The following is a 19,058-nucleotide window of genomic DNA, read 5'->3' as shown; positions in this document are numbered from 1 at the left end:
AGGTGGACAATGAAAGATTACTTGAGCACAATACTGACGTAATATATTTGAGCGCCTTTATAGGACACGTGCACGACATTTTTCTGTACGATATTCTGTATGATAGTAAATGTTTGGTTTTTAGTTGTTGCTGTTTTAAGTAAATCATTTTTGTATTTAGTAGGTGTCTTCAGCAAGCGTGTTGGTTGCTTCTTGTTTAAATTTTCTCGGTCTATTTAAGTGTTGGTTTATAACAAAATATTTCACTTTGTTTTTGAGGTGGATTAAACAAAAGCTTAAGATATAAATAATAAATTAAGAAATTATACGATTATACCGAGGCACATTTTTTATAAGTATACATAATATTTTGCCCCTACCCAACTTAAGTCATTTATTTAACAAATTTTTGACCCTGTCAAATACAATAATTTACATTCTATATAATCTATCGTTAAATTCAAACCCTATTCTACCCTTGTAGCCACAGGTAATCGCATACGATTACTATCCCGTCGTACTATGTAAAGGGACCCGTAACGAGTTGTACGATATTCGAGGTGCCGTAATTTATACAGCCTGTCAAAACCCTCCGGAGAATTTAATAAAAATCGACATTAATTCACATTCTCCCCGTACGGCTGAGTATTAGGTGGTATTAGTTTGAAATTTTAACTTCTAGCAAAGTTAGCTGGTTATATGAATGACAGGTTAATTTATCCTGCTAATATTCTTATGGAGATGTGTGAAATTGATACGAGAATACTGAGTAGATTATCACAATATTTTACTTATTTCGTCTGTAAGTTTTATGTGGAAAAAAGAATAGACTCCGCCAAAACTATGATGCAAAATAAGTATACTTATGGAGGTACTGTATGGGCCTAGGACAATATCATATTTAACATTTATTTATTTATAACACTTTACTATGCTAGTTATACAAATTACTTAAAACTAAAAATTATAGCTAAACTAGCACAGAGGGCGGCCTTATCACTAAAGAGTGATCTCTTACATATGTGCGCCTTTCGCTGCCCTCTAGAAATTAAATTAAGGTCTTGGTTGTCAATTGAAAGGTAACAGACTTCTTGGAATATAATATCTTGGACTATGCATGAATTTTAGGTTCGTTAGTTAATTAATTTTTTAACATGTTGTCTCAATTAATATAGTGCAATAACATGAATTAAAATGTTCCCACATGAATTAAATGTTTTATGGGAACAAAGAATAATCTACCCGAAAAATATTAAGAATCGTTAAAACAAACATTTTCAGTTAAGAAAGTTTTCATTATCGTGATCGACCTCATAAATCAGAACCGATTCTTCCCGTCCCCACCTCGTCGCATCACGAAAACATTCTTTCGACATTTTTATTTGAACTCGTAAAGAACACAAAGAGACGTGACCGATACGACAACTAAATCGCCGCGTGTAATGGCCCTCGTTACAGGTGTTGTAACCGAATATCGCACTTATTGTGTGGACGGTAAAGTCGTTTTTTATCTGCTGCTTCATATTAAATATTTATGGGTACTAAAGAAAGCTGTAAGCTGCTTTAATGGTTAATTAGGGTTTTTCAATTATGAAATAAGGCATATTTTTGCAAAGCAAGCATTGTATTTCTGAGAATATAAATCTTATTGAATTTATACAATGATGTTCGACGGAAATAAACTAAATTCAACCCGAATAGCAAGAATCATCTTTTTGTATTCATGACATCAGTTTCATATGTTTATATTATACACAAATATTTCATGTAATATATTACATAGGTACAATATATAAGATTATTTAGGCTCCTATTAAAAAAACGGAGGAAAAAATATGTGTATTTGTGTGTCAGCCCGATTTTAAAAATGTTTTAAAATCGGATTGAAGGATAATAATAGTTTGTTACCGCGGAGATTTTGCTGGGCAGTCTTCTTGCGATTTAATCCAGAAAAATATGGCTCTTGGGTCACTTATATTCCCTAGTCCTTAATTCTCGAGGATATTTATAACGAGACAATTTGTATGACTCTGAATATTATATACAAAATCAAATCCAAATCCAGCGAAATTCCACGTAATTAATAAACTTTTACAATGATACTATTAAAAGACTTTGAAACATTAATATTATCAATGCTTCATACGTCTAATAAATCCCGTTACAATAATTCGAGATTTGATTTACGACGCCGCGCCGGCGAGGACAACAATATTCCTAATTAGAAAAGTTAAAATTTTCATTTCGTCGGCCGACAGTTGTAAGTGACGGACGTTTTCTTTGATTACAATATTCAGAATTTCTATAAGTTCATAATAAGTTTCCTGGCTATTGCATAAATGATTATTCTTTATGATAAGGTTAGGAACAATAATAGTCCATTGAATGAGTCCCTCCAAGGGGGGTCTAGAGTGCGTGAGTTAGTAACGTAAGATGTTTCTTCGGAAACATGTCAAAAGTCCCTAGGTAATAAACATACTAAAACCCCGGGACACTAGGAGGAGCCCCGGAGTGGAGGGAGGGGGGAAATGGGTCCATTTTTTCATTTTTCGCTCAAATCTCAAAAACGGTACATGTTAGAGAAAAACTTTCAAGGAAAAGTTGAAAGGCCATAAAATTATCTACAAGTTGTACCTGAATCATTTTTTCCTATATCCTACCGTTTCTGAGTTATACGCAGTAAAAAATGATTTTGGCTCAAACAATTTCCCCATACTACACATCAATCGATCAAAAAATATTTCTTTCTTCCAAAAAACTCAAATGTGCAACTTGTGACCGGTACTGATAGATTGCTCTTAATTAGGTCTATAATTGGTAAAATAAACACATTCCTCCATGGAAGCCTTTAGGAGGAATCGATTGTCAAAATATTATATTAGGGTAGTTTGAGTTACTGAACTTGATCTTTTTATTTTTTTCTTCCAAAAAACTCAAAAGTGCAACTTGTGACCGACACCGATAGATTGCTCATAATTAGGTCTATCATTGATAAAAAAACCAGATTCCACCATGGAGGCGTTTACGGGGAATTGAATGTTATTAGTGTAGTTAGTTAAAAAGTTCAAGTATCGTAACAACCCTAATAAAATTCAATACCTCCTAAACGCCTCCATGGTGGAATCTGGTTTTTTTATCAATGATAGACCTAATTATGAGCAATCTATCGGTGTCGGTCACAAGTTGCACTTTTGAGTTTTTTCGAAGAAAAAAAATAAAAAGTTCAAGTATCGTAACTACCCTAATAAAATTCAATTCCCCGTAAACGCCTCCGTGGTGGAATCTAGTATTTTTATCAATGATAGACCGAATTATGAGCAATCTATCTGTAACGGTCACAAATTGCACTGTTGAGTTTTTTGGAAGAAAAAAATAAAAAGATCAAGTTCAGTAACTCAAACTGCCCTAATATAATATTTTGACAATCGATTCCTCCTAAAGGCTTCCATGGAGGAATGTGTTTATTTTACCAATTATAGACCTAATTAAGAGCAATCTATCAGTACCGGTAACAAGTTGCACTTTTGAGTTTTTTGGAAGAAAAAAATAAAAAGATCAAGTCCAGTAACTCAAACTACCCTAATATAATATTTTAACAATCGATTCCTCCTAAAGGCTTCCATGGAGGAATGTGTTTATTTTACCAATTATAGACCTAATTAAGAGTAATCTATCAGTACCGGTCACAAGTTGCACTTTTGAGTTTTTTGGAAGAAAAAAATAAAAAGATCAAGTTCAGTAACTACCCTAATCAAAATTCAATTCCCCGTAAACGCCTCCGTCGTGGAATCTGGTATTTTTATCAATGATAGACCTAATTATGAGCAATCTATCTGTACCGGTCACAAGTTGCACTTTTGAGTTTTTTGGAAGAAAAAAATAAAAAGATCAAGTTCAGTAACTCAAACTACCCTAATATAATATTTTGACAATCGATTCCTCCTAAAGGCTTCCATGGAGGAATGTGTTTATTTTACCAATTATAGACCTAATTAAGAGCAATCTATCAGTACCAGTCACAAGTTGCACATTTGAGTTTTTTGGAAGAAAGAAATATTTTTTGATCGATTGATGTGTAGTATGGGGAAATTGTTTGAGCGAAAATCATTTTTAACTGCGTATAACTCAGAAACGGTAGGATATAGGAAAAAATGATTTAGGTACAACTTGTAGATAATTTTATGGCCTTTCAACTTTTCCTTGAAAGTTTTTCTCTAACATGTACCGTTTTTGAGATTTAAGCGAAAAATGAAAAAATGGACCCATTTCCCCCCTCCCCCCACTCCGGGGCTCCTCCTAGTGTCCCGGGGTTTTAGTATGTTTATTACCTAGGGACTCTTCACATGTTTCCGAAAAAACATCTTACGTTCCTAACTCACGCACTCTAGAACTTTTTATTCAATGGACTATAACTTGAATACGCATGTAACGTAATCAAATCTGTTGTAGGTACACGGTACAAGTTAATAAGTAATGTGATATAATACCTATGTGTAATAATATGATGATATAAGAAATATATTTCATTGTTTTGTTATGTTAAAAGGCTACTAAAATATCACTTAATGCAGGAAGTTTATTAAATAAAATACGTCACTAAGATCAAAATAAACAAAGTCCTTGTACCATTAAAAATAACAAAATTAATCCATTCAATATTCTGCAAAAAGACACATTAAAATCGCAAAGCCGTCAACTTTCAAAGGCAGAGAGATACCTCCCCACGGCTTTCACTAGTTAAAAAGTAATACAATAAGATGCTCGCGTGGGCGTACTTTTTCCGAAGAAAGTACAGGAATAGATCTTCCTTTATGTTTTAATGCTCACGGGATGAAAAGGTGAAACGTTGAAAATATTCATATTGACAGCGCTGTCGGAATTCGACACGGCGCGTCGCATTCGCTCTGACTCTGGGACTCTTATCGGCTTATGGAGAAGCAAAGAACGAATAGAATATTTATTATTTTCTGGTAAACCATTGCTTTATATGTGTTTATAAGCGTTTAGAAACTTTGCACAGCTATCTCTAAATAGTCATAAAGGGGCAACATGTCAAAGATAGATCTTAAAGAAGATAGATTGTTAAATTTTATAAAACACAGCAACAAAGTCGAGGATTTTCACCTGTATAATAATAATTGCTTCTAAAACCGCAATGTAATTATTAAAACATCTCAATCCCTGTGGAATAAAAGCCACAAAGCTTTTCATTTCAGTCCGAGATTGTTCTGGGCAAAGCAAAGAATGCCAGCTATTTGAAAAAACATGTGTAAGCCGGCGAGTTCCTACATAATTTGAACTGTATAGCATTCCAAGTCTGCTTAATAAAACACGCCCTTGCGGTCACTCACCTTTAGGGCTGCCACGGGTAAGTTTTAAGGTTTCCACTAACATGTTAGCTAACGACATAATACTTGCTTTGTTTTAATTAGCAAACAAATTAGAATAAATATCTTCATGTACTCTATCGAAATATTATAATGGAATTTCTAGTAATTAAAAACTTAAATTGTAAAAAACGGGATTTCCGAATCTTTTTATTTATGTACTTTGAGTTACCTATTTCATTTTTTATAGTAGGCACTGTAAATTTATTTTCTAAACATAGAACAATAATTTGACAGCCCTAAACAGTTGGAAATTTTATGCTTACACGACTTTTCTCTTTAATATTTGGCTTCAAGTTTAACTATTTCAATAGGTACTGTTCTTTATCATATTATTACATTCCAAGCGTATAAAAAACGGATTTTAATTTGAAAAAATATAAACATAAGCAGAGATCCTTACTTATGCCATTACCTTTTTATAAAATTATTGAAAGTAGAATATACATTTTACTCTTTACAGACAACTTTCAACGTCTCCGTAGACCATTAAACTAACCATTGCCAGTTATTAAAGAATCTATTATCATTGGAAATCGTTAAAAATATATAAAAGTAGTTTATAATAAGAAGCCGCAATTTGCATAAAGCCGAACCCGTAATAACATCTGATACGGGGATCAGGCCACTCTTGCGTGTGATTGGACGCGCTTTTATTTTAATGCGCTTTAAGATGAGATTCCTCTGAATATATTTGATTTTACGATACTGTATGGTACTTTGGACCATGCATTCTGCTTCGCGCATATTAATCTAATACGGTATGGTTTTATTGTAAAGTTTTATAAAGCATAACAATTTTAGAAGATATGACTCGGTAAAAATTTAACACATATGTTTGTTTCTACATTTTCATGTAACAAGATTTGACCGTAATCTAATTAGGAGTTAAGACAAATAATGTTAATACAGTTTACGTAAAATAATTCAAAACTCAAGAAAGCGCAAATACATAATTCAAAATAAACTAAGAAAAACTTACCATAATTGTTACAAATGAGGTGTATCTTCTTAGAATCGTGCCTGCAATCCTTGAGCTCGCGCAGCAAGCCGCCCTCGCTCCTCTGGAAGGCTCTGTAGGACTGCGCCACGCCATGGACGAGCGACTGCCCCGCCTGCACGGCGTTCGGTGTGAGAGGGTGCGTGCGACTAGCTCTGGCTGCTCCGCCTATTACTCTGCTCTTGTTGACGATCCTTGTCAAAATAAAATCATCCTTATCTATCTTATAAATGTAACTTTTTTATTGAATCTTATATAAATAAAAACCTCTTTTTTATTTAAATTCAATGAATAAATCTGCCCTTACATATTAATCGTCAATATTTTAATTAGATGTATTCTCATTGGTAATACTCATATTACTACCAATGGTGGTAGTCCTATAGTATATATATATAAGTGAAATTATCTTATATTACCAATATTTTTAAGCAGCAGCGATTGAGATAGGTTAATCCAAGTCAATATACGAAATTATTCGTGGTTCGTAACCGTAGCATAGCATATTAGCAAATGAATGCTACGCCGTAGACGTTACTACGAACGTACTAACTAGAACGACTGATTACACGTTATTACTACTGTATTCAGTCCTCAGTTCGTAGGTTCGTAGAAACATCTACGGCGTAGCTCCGTAGCCCTTATTCGATAGCTTTCTAACATTTGGCAATACGGACGTCAACTATTATGTTTATTATTTGTGTTCGTGTTTTTAAGTTTTCTATTGGCCTAAGGCAGTTAGCTAACTGACAGCAATGATGTATTGTGGAAGGTATGTCGCATACGTGTATCCAAGCATGGAACAGATCTCTGCAGCGGTGTCTCTGTCCAGGGGCGCGGCGGCGAGGCACGCGGGGAACCAGGACTGGTTCGCCGCGCGGTATACTTGTACTTCGCCGGCGCCTACATCTCCGTTTGACTCGCTTAGCCGTACTGTAGGAATTGCACGGCTTAGTAAAAAAAATGTGGATGGCGTGTACCTTTTAATGTTATATCTTTGTGCAAAAACAATTGTACGAACTTCCAAAACGATAATGCCATTACCGATTATGGCGAAAAGGTATAGATCAAGAGCCCACGACGGCCAGACTTTCCTTTCTTTCGGAAAGTTGAAAGTTTCTCTGTATATGTCTCCTATACAGATAAGAACGACCAGCGACTATCAAGTTTGGGTTGTGGTTACTTTGGCAGGAAACAGGTAGTGAAGGTGTATAAAATAGTACCTAACTTTCATTATAGTTTAAAAGCTAAATTTTATATATGTTACTTGGGGACCTATAAAAAGACATAACCTTAAGAGCCAGACAGTTTTCATGGTTCTTACATCTAGCCAGACACATTTAAAAAATAACTAACATATCATCAAATTCACATAACTACCTAAAAGCGTAACAAATATGAAATAACCCACTAAAACATTAGTTAACTATAATTATTAAAAAAATAAAAGTATAATATATAAGTAATAAAGTTATTACTTATCTTTTACTTAGACTTATGTTGATGGAATTTCACGTATCCCGATGACTTTTTTATTGTGTCATCGAGATACGTGAAATTTCATCAACATAAACCCCCGTAAAAGATAAGTAATAACTTTATTACTTATATATTATACTTTTATTTTTTTAATAATTATAGTTAACTAATGTTTTAGTGGGTTATTTCATATTTGTTACGCTTTTAGGTAGTTATGTGAATTTGATGATATGTTAGTTATTTTTTAAATGTGTCTGGCTAGATGTAAGAACCATGAAAACTGTCTGGCTCTTAAGGTAATGTCTTTTTATAGGTCCCCAAGTAACATATATAAAATTTAGCTTTTAAACTATAATGAAAGTTAGGTACTATTTTATACACCTTCACTACCTGTTTCCTGCCAAAGTAACCACAACCCAAACTTGATAGTCGCTGGTCGTTCTTATCTGTATAGGAGACATATACAGAGAAACTTTCAACTTTCCGAAAGAAAGGAAAGTCTGGCCGTCGTGGGCTCTTATATTAGTAGTTTAACAAATATATAGTACATTAATAATAACAAAAGTTCCATAATATGTTCCAATCAAAAGTATTTTCTTGTTTCCCTCTTGACCCCACGAATCAAAACAGAACGTTAATTCAGAAGCTTAGATTAGAGATCTGTACATATAAAGATCTGTACATATAGAGATCTGTACATATATTAGATTTTCAACATAACAACCACTTATTCTATTTATAGTCCAAATAGATCTACATATTTAGGATACTAGCACGACTCCAATATGTTTTATTTTTACTCACGCGATAGCTAAATTGTACATCTTATATTCATTTATTATAACTTCTCCCACAACATTAACCTTTATCATATAATCATCAAATTACGTGAACAGTTTACAAAATACACTCACAGCAATTCCGCTCATCCTGCCCCCACGGACAGTCCACTTTGCCATCACACAGATGCGCCTGCGAGATGCACCGCTGGTTGCCGCAGTGTACGTCACCAGAGCGCTTGCACACGCGGCAGTTCAGCTCGTCGGACCTGTCCGCGCAGTCGACGTGCCCGTCGCAACGCCAGTCGTGCGGGATACAGCGGTTCGTGTCGCATTGGAAGCCGGATTGGCAGACTGGGAAAAGTAGTCTTGTTAACGGGGTGGACGGTTCAAGAGATTGCAAAGTTTATATGTGAATGATTGTGGCCTATAGATGGTTCTGGGTTTTGAAAATATTGGCTCCACATCGAGTGATAGAACATAATAACGGTTATGAAATGGTTAGGGAGCCAGGTGCAAATTTGGTTAACTATTTCCTCTCAAGAGATAATTCGTCAGACGCATGAGAGTATAGTATTATAAAGCCTCGTGAACGTCAGCTGGCGCTCGGTTGGGGGGGTGAGCGGTTGTAGCCTCCCACGCACATAGGAAAAAAAATACATTCATTCATTCATTTCCTCTCAGCTAAAAATTTGTCAAATTGTAGCTAACCCAATATCTCAACGAAAAAAAATAGTCAGCTGGTTACAACATGGTGTATTATACGTCAGCTGGTGTCTCGAACATGAAAGTTAAATTTAAAGAAAAATTTATTTTCCGTTATTTCCTCTCAAACAAAAATTTACCTGATGATAGCTTATATGTAACTGTGGATAAATATATATGTCAGCTGGCTGTATCTTGGTGGAAAAACCGTCAGCTGATACGGGAGGCTACAACCGCTCTTCCCCCCAACCGAGCTCCAGCTGACGTTCACGAGGCTTCATAATACTATACTTTGATGCATTTTACTAATTACCGCTTGAGAGGAACTTGGTCATAAAATCTGCTGCTGGCTCCCGGACCAAAAGTGCATGCACTGTAAACACGACAAGACTGTGTTGCTTATATAAACGAGAATGTTTTTGAGGATGGATTGATGTATGTTACTATTTCACGCAAAAATCACACAGCAGATTTTCATGATACTCTGTAGTGACGTAATTTATGTACAAAAATAACATATACGCTTTAGAAATTTTGATTTGTACGCGGATCTAACCGCGTGACACAGTTAGTAAATTATAAGTAGAGTACACACAATATAAACATAAAAATTATTTATAATTAATTCAAGAACTTTCAACACTACGAACAATATCAAGTTAAAACTTAAAATCCATAACGTATGTTACGAGATAACATCAAAAAGTAAATATAGAAAGAGATTGTTTGAGCTTGACGTGGATGAAGATAATGTAATATGTGAGATTTTCGAGCGTGATTAATTGCTCTCGATAGGTGTTATCTCGAAAAATATCCATTTACACAATACAGGGTTACAGTTGTTAGGCTTTTATGAAAGTATGTGAAATGTTTATGCAACATTGAAACAAGCAATAAACAATGACATAATATTATTATCTCGGCATCTATAATCGGTTTTACAACAATTATTATAAAAAACTAGCGGTCCGCCCCGGCTTCGCCCGTGGTACATATTTACGTTTTCTCTACATAAAAACCATCCTCGTACTTCAAGGAATATAATAAAAAAAGAATTATCGAAATCGGTTCAGCCGTTCTCGAGTTATGCGCTTACCAACACATTTTGCGATTCATTTTTATATATAAGAAGATATAAACTGATTGCGAGCTATCTACCCTAAGTTGGTAGGTTTCTTGGAAACTGCTGACTCCAAGATGTGCGCTCATCGTACCGTAAGTCCAGAAAATATAATAATGGGACAGTGCATTTCATAGAGACGTCATCGTAACCTAATTGATATTTTTCAATGTGTTAATTTTTTCAAACATTTATTAATGTCATAAATCCTCATAGATCTAAAAATAAAACCGCAACATTATCTTGCCGAATTCTATCTATAATATCCTATTTATATATAATGAATATAATTCGCAATAGAGATGAACAATATATAACTGATACACGGAGTAGATTTTAATATTCAATATTTATCGAAACTAATTGATTGCAGTGATATCTACTAGAAATTGCCACATAGGCATTTCTACAATCAACGTGTGTTAAATAATAAACTCACCTGGTTTAGCAGCTCGAACCTTAGCGTCCTTCACCTCCTTGTTCCCCAGACACACATCGGTGTCAGTCGACTCCGGGAAGATGTCGCACTGGAGGTAGTCCGGCATCGACAGACCGAACACTTCCAGGAAGAAGCCGCAGCGGCGCATTGTTTCTGTACAAATTTACAGTAAACCATAATAGGAATGTGTAGTTTGTAGTTACTGTTATCGTAGGGACGAAAGTTTTGATTGTTTGTAACTGCTAGACCAAATTCATACGTTGTTTTACCATTAGATAGCTTGCTTTTATTGCTGGATGAAGGTTCTACATATTAGGTACACACTTTTTTATCAAAATAAATGTCACAATTGAGCGCAGCTTTATTCATAAGAATGATTAAAATTTTCTTGTCAAACAGTTCTTCGTATCCACTAGAACCTTGTTTTTTTGTGAAGAAAAATACACTGAACGAAGTTTATTGAAAAAAAAGAATCCTATTTGTATTTTGAAAATGAGTATGTTTGCAAATTTTTCACAATTCAGACATTTTACGCTTAAGTGTTTGTACACTTGTGGTTCAAGTAATGGGAAAATTAATTTCCTCAAGTTGGAAAACTGGTAACAGGTAACAATTAATGGGAAAACGTTGGGGCTTGTGAGGGGAAGTTTATGAGTTACTACGGTTGGAATTATTTCAACCAATGCTGAATGTTTTGGTAGTCAACAATATTTTATTTCTGTTGTTAGAACTAAACTGGTTATTTTTTAAGACAATAAAAATATACGTTTAATTAACAGTCATGATTTTTCACAAAATATACCTTCTACATTTGGTTCGAATTATCGACATTTGTATTTTAATTCAAAAACTAATGTGTATTAATAAATGCATGTTTCACCCTATTTTATAACTTTTTTAAATAAACAATTAAAGTAAGCCATTTATATTATAAAATTTCACTTTCACAAATTGATGAGAAATTAACCATCCAGGTATTCCTGGTTTATTACTTTAACTAAAGTATCGAAAGGCGAACATTTTAAATACCTAATATTCAATTTATTGACATTACAATTAAGTCCAAATTACCTTGACACAAGCTCCTGCAGGGCCGCACCATGTGGCCTAAGGGCCCACATTTGGGGACGAACAGGGAACACAGGAACAGCGCTGTCAGCTCGTAGCAGCGCACGTCCACCACTGCATCGTAGATCTCTAAATCCTATACGAGATATTGAGGCTTTTAAAGAAGGAAATTATTTAACTACGGGAATATTTATTTTACGTAAAATCAAAATTATGTTTACACAGAATTAGCGTAATGTGACAGTAATTAAAAGATTGTTGTTAATTAATATTCCGGTATTTATTATGACATCTATTGTTTGTCATTGCCTGAGAAAATATATCTGCAATTTTTGTCACGATTCACGAACACTATCAACATGTTCGCGGACCTTCCATGTCCCACGCTTAAAATTGTTATTTTCATGTTCCCGGATCCCACGCATTACGATGATACATACAATCTACAAATCTGTACAATAAATCAATAAAACAAAATTATCGATTCTATTATGTAGAGGGTTCAATTTAAAATACGATTAAACTCTATTTTATCGGTTTTATAACATTTAACCACTCCTTTCGCAAAATTAATGATCCAATTTGATTTGATTCAAACAATCAGGCTAGTACAAGCTCGTTTCTCAAGTGAATTATCGTTCAATTAAAGCATGCAAGTCATAAATAACGTATTGTTGTAGACGACAAGGTGTCGCGGTGAAGTCTATTGTTATGTGACTAAGATTGATTCCGCCTTGGTGACTTAGGCGGTGTGTAGTGCAGCGTTCGGGTTAAGTTTTGTGAAATGCTCGAGAGTTGAGTAAAACTTAACGCTGTAGTTGTAGAAGGTTCTAGTATAGAGATAGAGCTCTCAATATTTTATGTTTACTAATATGATCTGTTACTAAATCTACAAATGAGAGTTAAAGTAATAATATTTTAAATTATAAAAGATGTAGCGTATAATATAGTAGGGTGCAGAATTATAATTTTATATCACATTTTTAGCAATTTATTATTACCATTAATAAGGAAAATAAAATATCACAGTAATTACTAACAAAATATGTAGAGCGTTACATTTTTGAATAAATTAATTATTTATAATTTGTATATCCCGTATAATATGTTCCATAACTTATCAATCCTTGACTTCTATAATAGCGTGCTAGTTGCTCGTGAGTAAACCGCCTTAATTGCTAGCTTAATAGATTAATCATTATTCCATTGTTAGGGGTAAATCGATGGATAATGAAGAAATAATTTCGGGACAGACGACGCTATTCTTTCTGTGTTTTGTGACGTTTTGTGAGAAAACAATTGGTATACGATATGAGATAATTATTGGTAGTGAAAGGGTTATAAAATGTTTTATAATTTAATACGTTTAAATAATAGATATCAAACTTTTGAACATTTACATTTACTCATACAACTATCATTACGACTGAATCGATTCTGTCTATATATTTTGTAAGTCTAATCATTTAAAACATCACACAACAACCTGTAATATTTAGTTCAATATGAAAATAATAGCTTCGTCTTTCATCATTTGTAATATAATCGTACATACCGCACATAAGCTCTTAAATATCAGACAATAGAACAATACTATAGCTGTAGGAACGTCGGCATTACAGCCGGTTTGCGGTAGATAAGGTATCTAGATAGATTCTAGTGCCGAAAACATAGTCTGAATTCCTGCGAGCTTTCGCTGTATTAGTTAGATATTGTTGTAGTCTGTTACATAGTTAATTGTATTCGATTATCACGCTATTATGTGTATGTAAATGCTGAAACAACTAGATGGAATTGAATGATTAATGGCCACACAAATACACATACGATAAACGATAAACGATAAACGCTGTGTGTTATTTTTAGGTATTTGTCATTAAGACCTGTCTTTGCGCTAACTATTATACGCGTTAATTTAAGTTTTCCGATGTTTTACAATTTTTAATTGTTATTATTAATTTTGATGTTTGTAGTTATAGCAAAACCTAGAATCATTTCATACAAGAATACATAACAACCAGTTTCAATCATATTTAGTGTCCCACCGAACGCGGTCAAGTCAGAACCTCCTCGGAAGTCACTTAACCATCAAAGTGAAAACGATATTTAACTTCAAGGGAAGCCATAAAAACATAATGATCGCTGACATCTGACCTCGACGTGTAGATAATTGACGAGTCAGCTAAGCGGATCGAAGGCAAATGGCTTCAGGACCAATTAATTTGTGTATATATACCCCCCTCCACGGCCTGCTAATCGGCGGCCGCGGTGTCGCCTCACGTACGCCGTACAATAATTAGGGAAACCCTTCGGCTGAAGGCTACTTTCTCGTTTTTCATATAAAGGTAAGTTATTACTGGACAATATTTTGAAAAGTTTCAAAGTCGAAGTAATAAATAAAAGTCCAAAAACCACTTTGCGTGTTTTTTTATATTTTAATTAGATACAGCTTCTTGAAAATTAATTTCCCCCCATCCGATTGATTTCAAAGCAGAAATAACGACATTTCTCAATCATATTGATGTGCAAGTTAATTGACCCAAATCTCCTTAAAAAAATCCCATTGAATGGTTGACATCAAACACTCTAAATAATTAACATTACAAAGGCGATTCCTTTGAAAATATAATCCATAAAATACTTATTACAAGAGGAGAAATTTATCAAACCGTAAATAAAAATACTCGAGCTAAAATTTCACCATAAATAACTTAGCGAATAATACGGATCATTAATATTTAAGGCATGATTGCAATAAAAGTGCTCAGATTTATTCCGTCAAGTTCTGCTTTTAATTACACCGTAAACAAGTTATTATGCCGTCTCGAGAATGCTTCATTAAGCTTATGAGATATTAATGAATATCCACTTAATAATAATAGTTAGAAATAGGTACAATTACTGAACGCAAGCCCGTATTTCCTGGGAATTACCTTAATTAGGCAGATTTAATCTGTAATGCTTATTACAGCTGCAGGTCATTGAAGGATTGGATTGTACCTTGTTCTAAACGTGGATGCATGAGTACGATAAGTCCTTGATTTATTATATTTATTTAAGTCAAACTGTTTACAATATTGAGTTCGTTGCCTGGCTTCAAGAATGACTTAAAGCTACAAAAGTATCTATGAAAATGACTATCGCTAGATGAAATATAGGCATAGGAGCTGAAATACCAAAGAGCAGTCACCCATCTATAGACTTAGTGGGTTAGGCTGTTACATCGATGATAAAGTGCAACTAGCCATGAAGCCTCATCTCACGAGTAATCTGTGATAACACTTGTGTATACAAGCAATAGTACATGCTTCTCAGTTCTCATGTACCACATCTGATATTACTGGACACTAATGCCTATCTAGTACATATACATGCTATACAATAAAAATATAGTTGATTAGTGAATTTTTAGGATGAACAGTGATTTTAAAATTGTTTGAAAAATGCTAGAAATCATTGTTAGTAAAAATCAACGAGGTAATCAAAAGCAAGATAGCTATTTTACAAGTTCCTTAATTTTTTTCCCCCAATTTTATAAAAATAAAACATAATCTCTGTGTTAACACGTTAAATTCTCTGCAAACATTTTTGAAGTGAAAACTTCTTTAGCGGCGTTGAGCACTTTTTCTGTAATCGGTATAAAATCTTAAACTCGCGTCAGTACACGTGACCTGATCGAAAAAGCGTAAGACGGATACCATCCCAAAATATCAAACATGCTCAACGTTAATAATCAAGTTTTCACTTTTGCCGGCACTCCCGGAGTGCAATCCGTCTTTTTTTTTGCGAAAGACCGATTCAGAACCACCTGACGAACGTTTTTTTTTTTGTAGTCTTAATTTTTTTGATAATATTTAATGCTAGAAAAATAAAAAAATAAAATCCAACCTGCTGAGCATCCCTTTGCCCGAAGTGTCCAATATAGTTCGGGAACACCGTGAAGTTATACGATATCCGATGCTGGTGGCAGAAGCTGACGATCACAGGCAGGCACACGCCAGGCGCCGGGTTGCGCGCGCCGGGCGGCTCGGTCGGCGCCGGCCAGGTCACCACGGTGGAACGGTTCACCACTTGGGATACGTACTGTAGAACACAGGTGGTTTAGTGGGGTAGAAGGAAAATAGAAGAGAAAAAATATTCGTTGGTAGAAGCGAGAGCACGTAAAAGTATTTGTTTAATCATTAGATAGCATGACGACATTGAGACACGTAAAAATTCGTTCCTTTGCACCACTGACGATATGAATACTTTGATGATAGTTGCATCAAATGCTCCAATTACCACATAATATCTATTTTTCTTTCCTTAATAAAATAGCAAAAATTCATTAACACTTAAAATATTCACTATAAATTACACGTAATTACGAATGTTACTTAAAGCTAAAATTGAAAATAAACAAACGAAGTAAACATGACAATGCATGTAATTTAATTATAAACCGTACAAATAATTGAGTTTTCTCTATTTATTTTACTCCGCAATTATGGCGCAGTATTTATTATTTATATTTTGTTTTATTTAATAATATTCCCTGTACCTTTGGTAACGAGATGCTTAAGACCTGACTCCTGAGAAAGAATAGGCTTTATCTCGGAAATCTCACGGGAATGGGAACTATGCGGGCGAAGTCGCGGGCAAAAAGCTGGTATACTAATATAGACGTTTCATGAATATTATTATCGTCTTAAGAGAAGTGCACTATTGTGCAGATAATGGAGAATGCATGCATTTTTGCTTTTTTTTGTCTTAGAATGCGGATTTGGGGAAATTAATTAAATTATTGAATTTCTAAGTCACTTCTGCTCTATAGTTGATAATATAATAGACATAGTCACATAATAGAGGAGATTAGACGTCTGCACTAACTGTATGAGATAAGTTTAATAATAGATTAGATTTAGACTTGAAAATCTATTTCGATAGAGACATTGTAATAAACAAAGCTTCTTTTCATTTATATTCTCGTAAGAAAAATTTCAGTTCTAAAAATCTATAAATAGCATTTAACTGAATTTTTAAGACCTTCAAGAAGCTACTTTAAAATTAAGAGCTCAGAAGCCCTTTATTTAACAGACCATTAATAAAAATTATTGAAAAACGATCGCGTAAAATCGGGTGTTATCATTCCCGTATTAATTTCGATCAACTCTTTACCAAAAATTAATATCACATTTGTTTCGTCAATAAACATTTATAATGAAACCCCATTCCGGCGTGATGCTGGGCGGTGGAAATATGTTAATTAACGGGTAGTTTCACAAAAGGCGAGATTAATTGCGGTCTCATCGGTCGCTGTGGCCACGTGAGGGGAAACTTAATTTTGCCTAACCTTGCCTCTGTGAGCTCCGAATAGCGATGTAATATTTTAAGAATAATGAAACTGGGTAGTCTTTGATGGTTAATTTTGAAAACCTGCCTGTGGATCGATTGAATAAGTGAATCTGACGTTCCTTGCGTATTATCAGTTTGTTATTAATTTTTGTACAAATTAGTGTGGTAATAAATAAAATTGTACAACCTTAAAAATGGAAAAAAGAACTTGTTTACAAATATTTATGACAAAATATGCTCTATTGAACGGTTTTATATACCGACTAGCGACCCCCCCCGGCTTCGCACGGGTGCAATGCTGATACTAAAAACACTACAGAAAAACTGTGAACGTAGTATATAAAAACATAGCGGCCCGCTCCGGCTTCGCACGGGTATAAAATAGATAGCCGGGCGGCCGGACGGTACCGCCGCAAACGCTACGTCCCGCAATTTTTAAATCTGTAATATCTTCGAAAATATTCACTTAAATCATACGGTGTAAAAGGCCATATAGATCTATATTAAATGAACATTGTATTCAAGGTATTTAATTGGTTAAGGATTAATGATGTATTGGTTAAAATCGCATCGAAAATTAGCCATTATTTGTCGTAAAAAGTAAATGACAAAAAAAAGTTATTGTGGGTTATCCATAAGAGATAGACATATACCGTCGCGGACTTTTCTGAAGACCTTTTCAATGTGTATAATACTTAGTACATTATTTTGATAAAACTCGTAGGGTTCAGCCTGCGTTTGCAATGTAAGCGGAAAAAATGTAAAAATTTACGACATCACATTAGAAACCTCAAAAATAACAGTACTTCTCCACTATTTAATGGATGTTATTATACATATAAACCTTCCTCTTGAATCACTCTATCTATTAAAAAAAACCGCATCAAAATCCGTTGCGTAGTTTCAAAGATTTAAGCGTACAAAGGGACATAGGGACATAGGGACATAGGGACAGGGAAAGCGACTTTGCTTTATACTATGTAGTGATGAACAAATTTAAAATTAAAACTCATTCGCTGTAGTTAAAATTGTATTAATTACTAGCGAAAGCAACTATGCATATTATATACTTTCCTCTAGCACCATTCTATATATTAAAAAAAGTAAAAACCTAAACCAAAACAGAGAAACAGTGGAAAGCGACTTTTTACATTGAATGAAATCCGATTAACTATGCATAATTTGTGTATTCAAAAATACTAGTACAACCATTATACAATTCAGTTAGCATGATAAATTTATATAAATAATCTATGAAGGTACAAAAATAGACGGGATCAAATATAATTGGGCTGCTTTAATGATGTTTACACGATATATTTTCTCATGCAATGAATATTTGTCAATATGATTATCGCCTCCGAGTTGCTATTTTTGGTCGTCCTTTCAAAAGGACGTTTTCAGTACTTTTGTATGTTTTGTCGTAACATGGTTTATGTTAGCGATTTGAATTTAATAATATGTATTTTATATTTATAACATATATTATTAAAATATACAGTTATATTACAATACATAACTTCAACAAAGCAGTTTGTAATTTATTTCGTTGATAAATACTGTCAAGAAACACATGTGTAAAATTTATTAAGATTATCCAAGAAATAATTCCAATAAACCAGTATACAACAGTATCTAAAACAAGTTAATCAACAGAATATATTATACGCTTACAGCATATTGTAATCAAAGTCACACAAAAGTAAGTAACGTATCTCCTATACAAAGTAGCCTTTGATAAGTCCTGGAAACCTTATAATTGAGTCAG

At 34.0% G+C, this 19,058-nt stretch overlaps 1 protein-coding gene across 1 annotated transcript in view; it reads right to left on the bottom strand.

Annotated features, from left to right (window-relative positions):
* Corin (corin serine peptidase) overlaps positions 1–19,058 on the bottom strand; it is an 89,483-nt gene that overhangs the window by 10,841 nt on the left and 59,584 nt on the right. The window contains exons 6-11 of the mRNA XM_089696859.1: positions 15,845–16,039; positions 11,960–12,092; positions 10,889–11,041; positions 8,760–8,978; positions 7,152–7,299; positions 6,349–6,560 (exon numbers count right to left, since the gene is read on the bottom strand). Coding sequence (XP_089552985.1) covers positions 6,349–6,560; positions 7,152–7,299; positions 8,760–8,978; positions 10,889–11,041; positions 11,960–12,092; positions 15,845–16,039 — 1,060 coding nt within the window. The remainder of the gene's footprint in view (positions 1–6,348; positions 6,561–7,151; positions 7,300–8,759; positions 8,979–10,888; positions 11,042–11,959; positions 12,093–15,844; positions 16,040–19,058) is intronic.

Source organism: Colias philodice, chromosome 6 (genome assembly GCF_061535455.1).
Source record: "Colias philodice isolate Cphi_HAF_F1 chromosome 6, ilColPhil1 Martin Lab GWU primary, whole genome shotgun sequence".
Lineage (NCBI taxonomy): Eukaryota > Metazoa > Arthropoda > Insecta > Lepidoptera > Pieridae > Colias > Colias philodice.
This window is presented reverse-complemented; position numbering and strand designations above follow the sequence as displayed.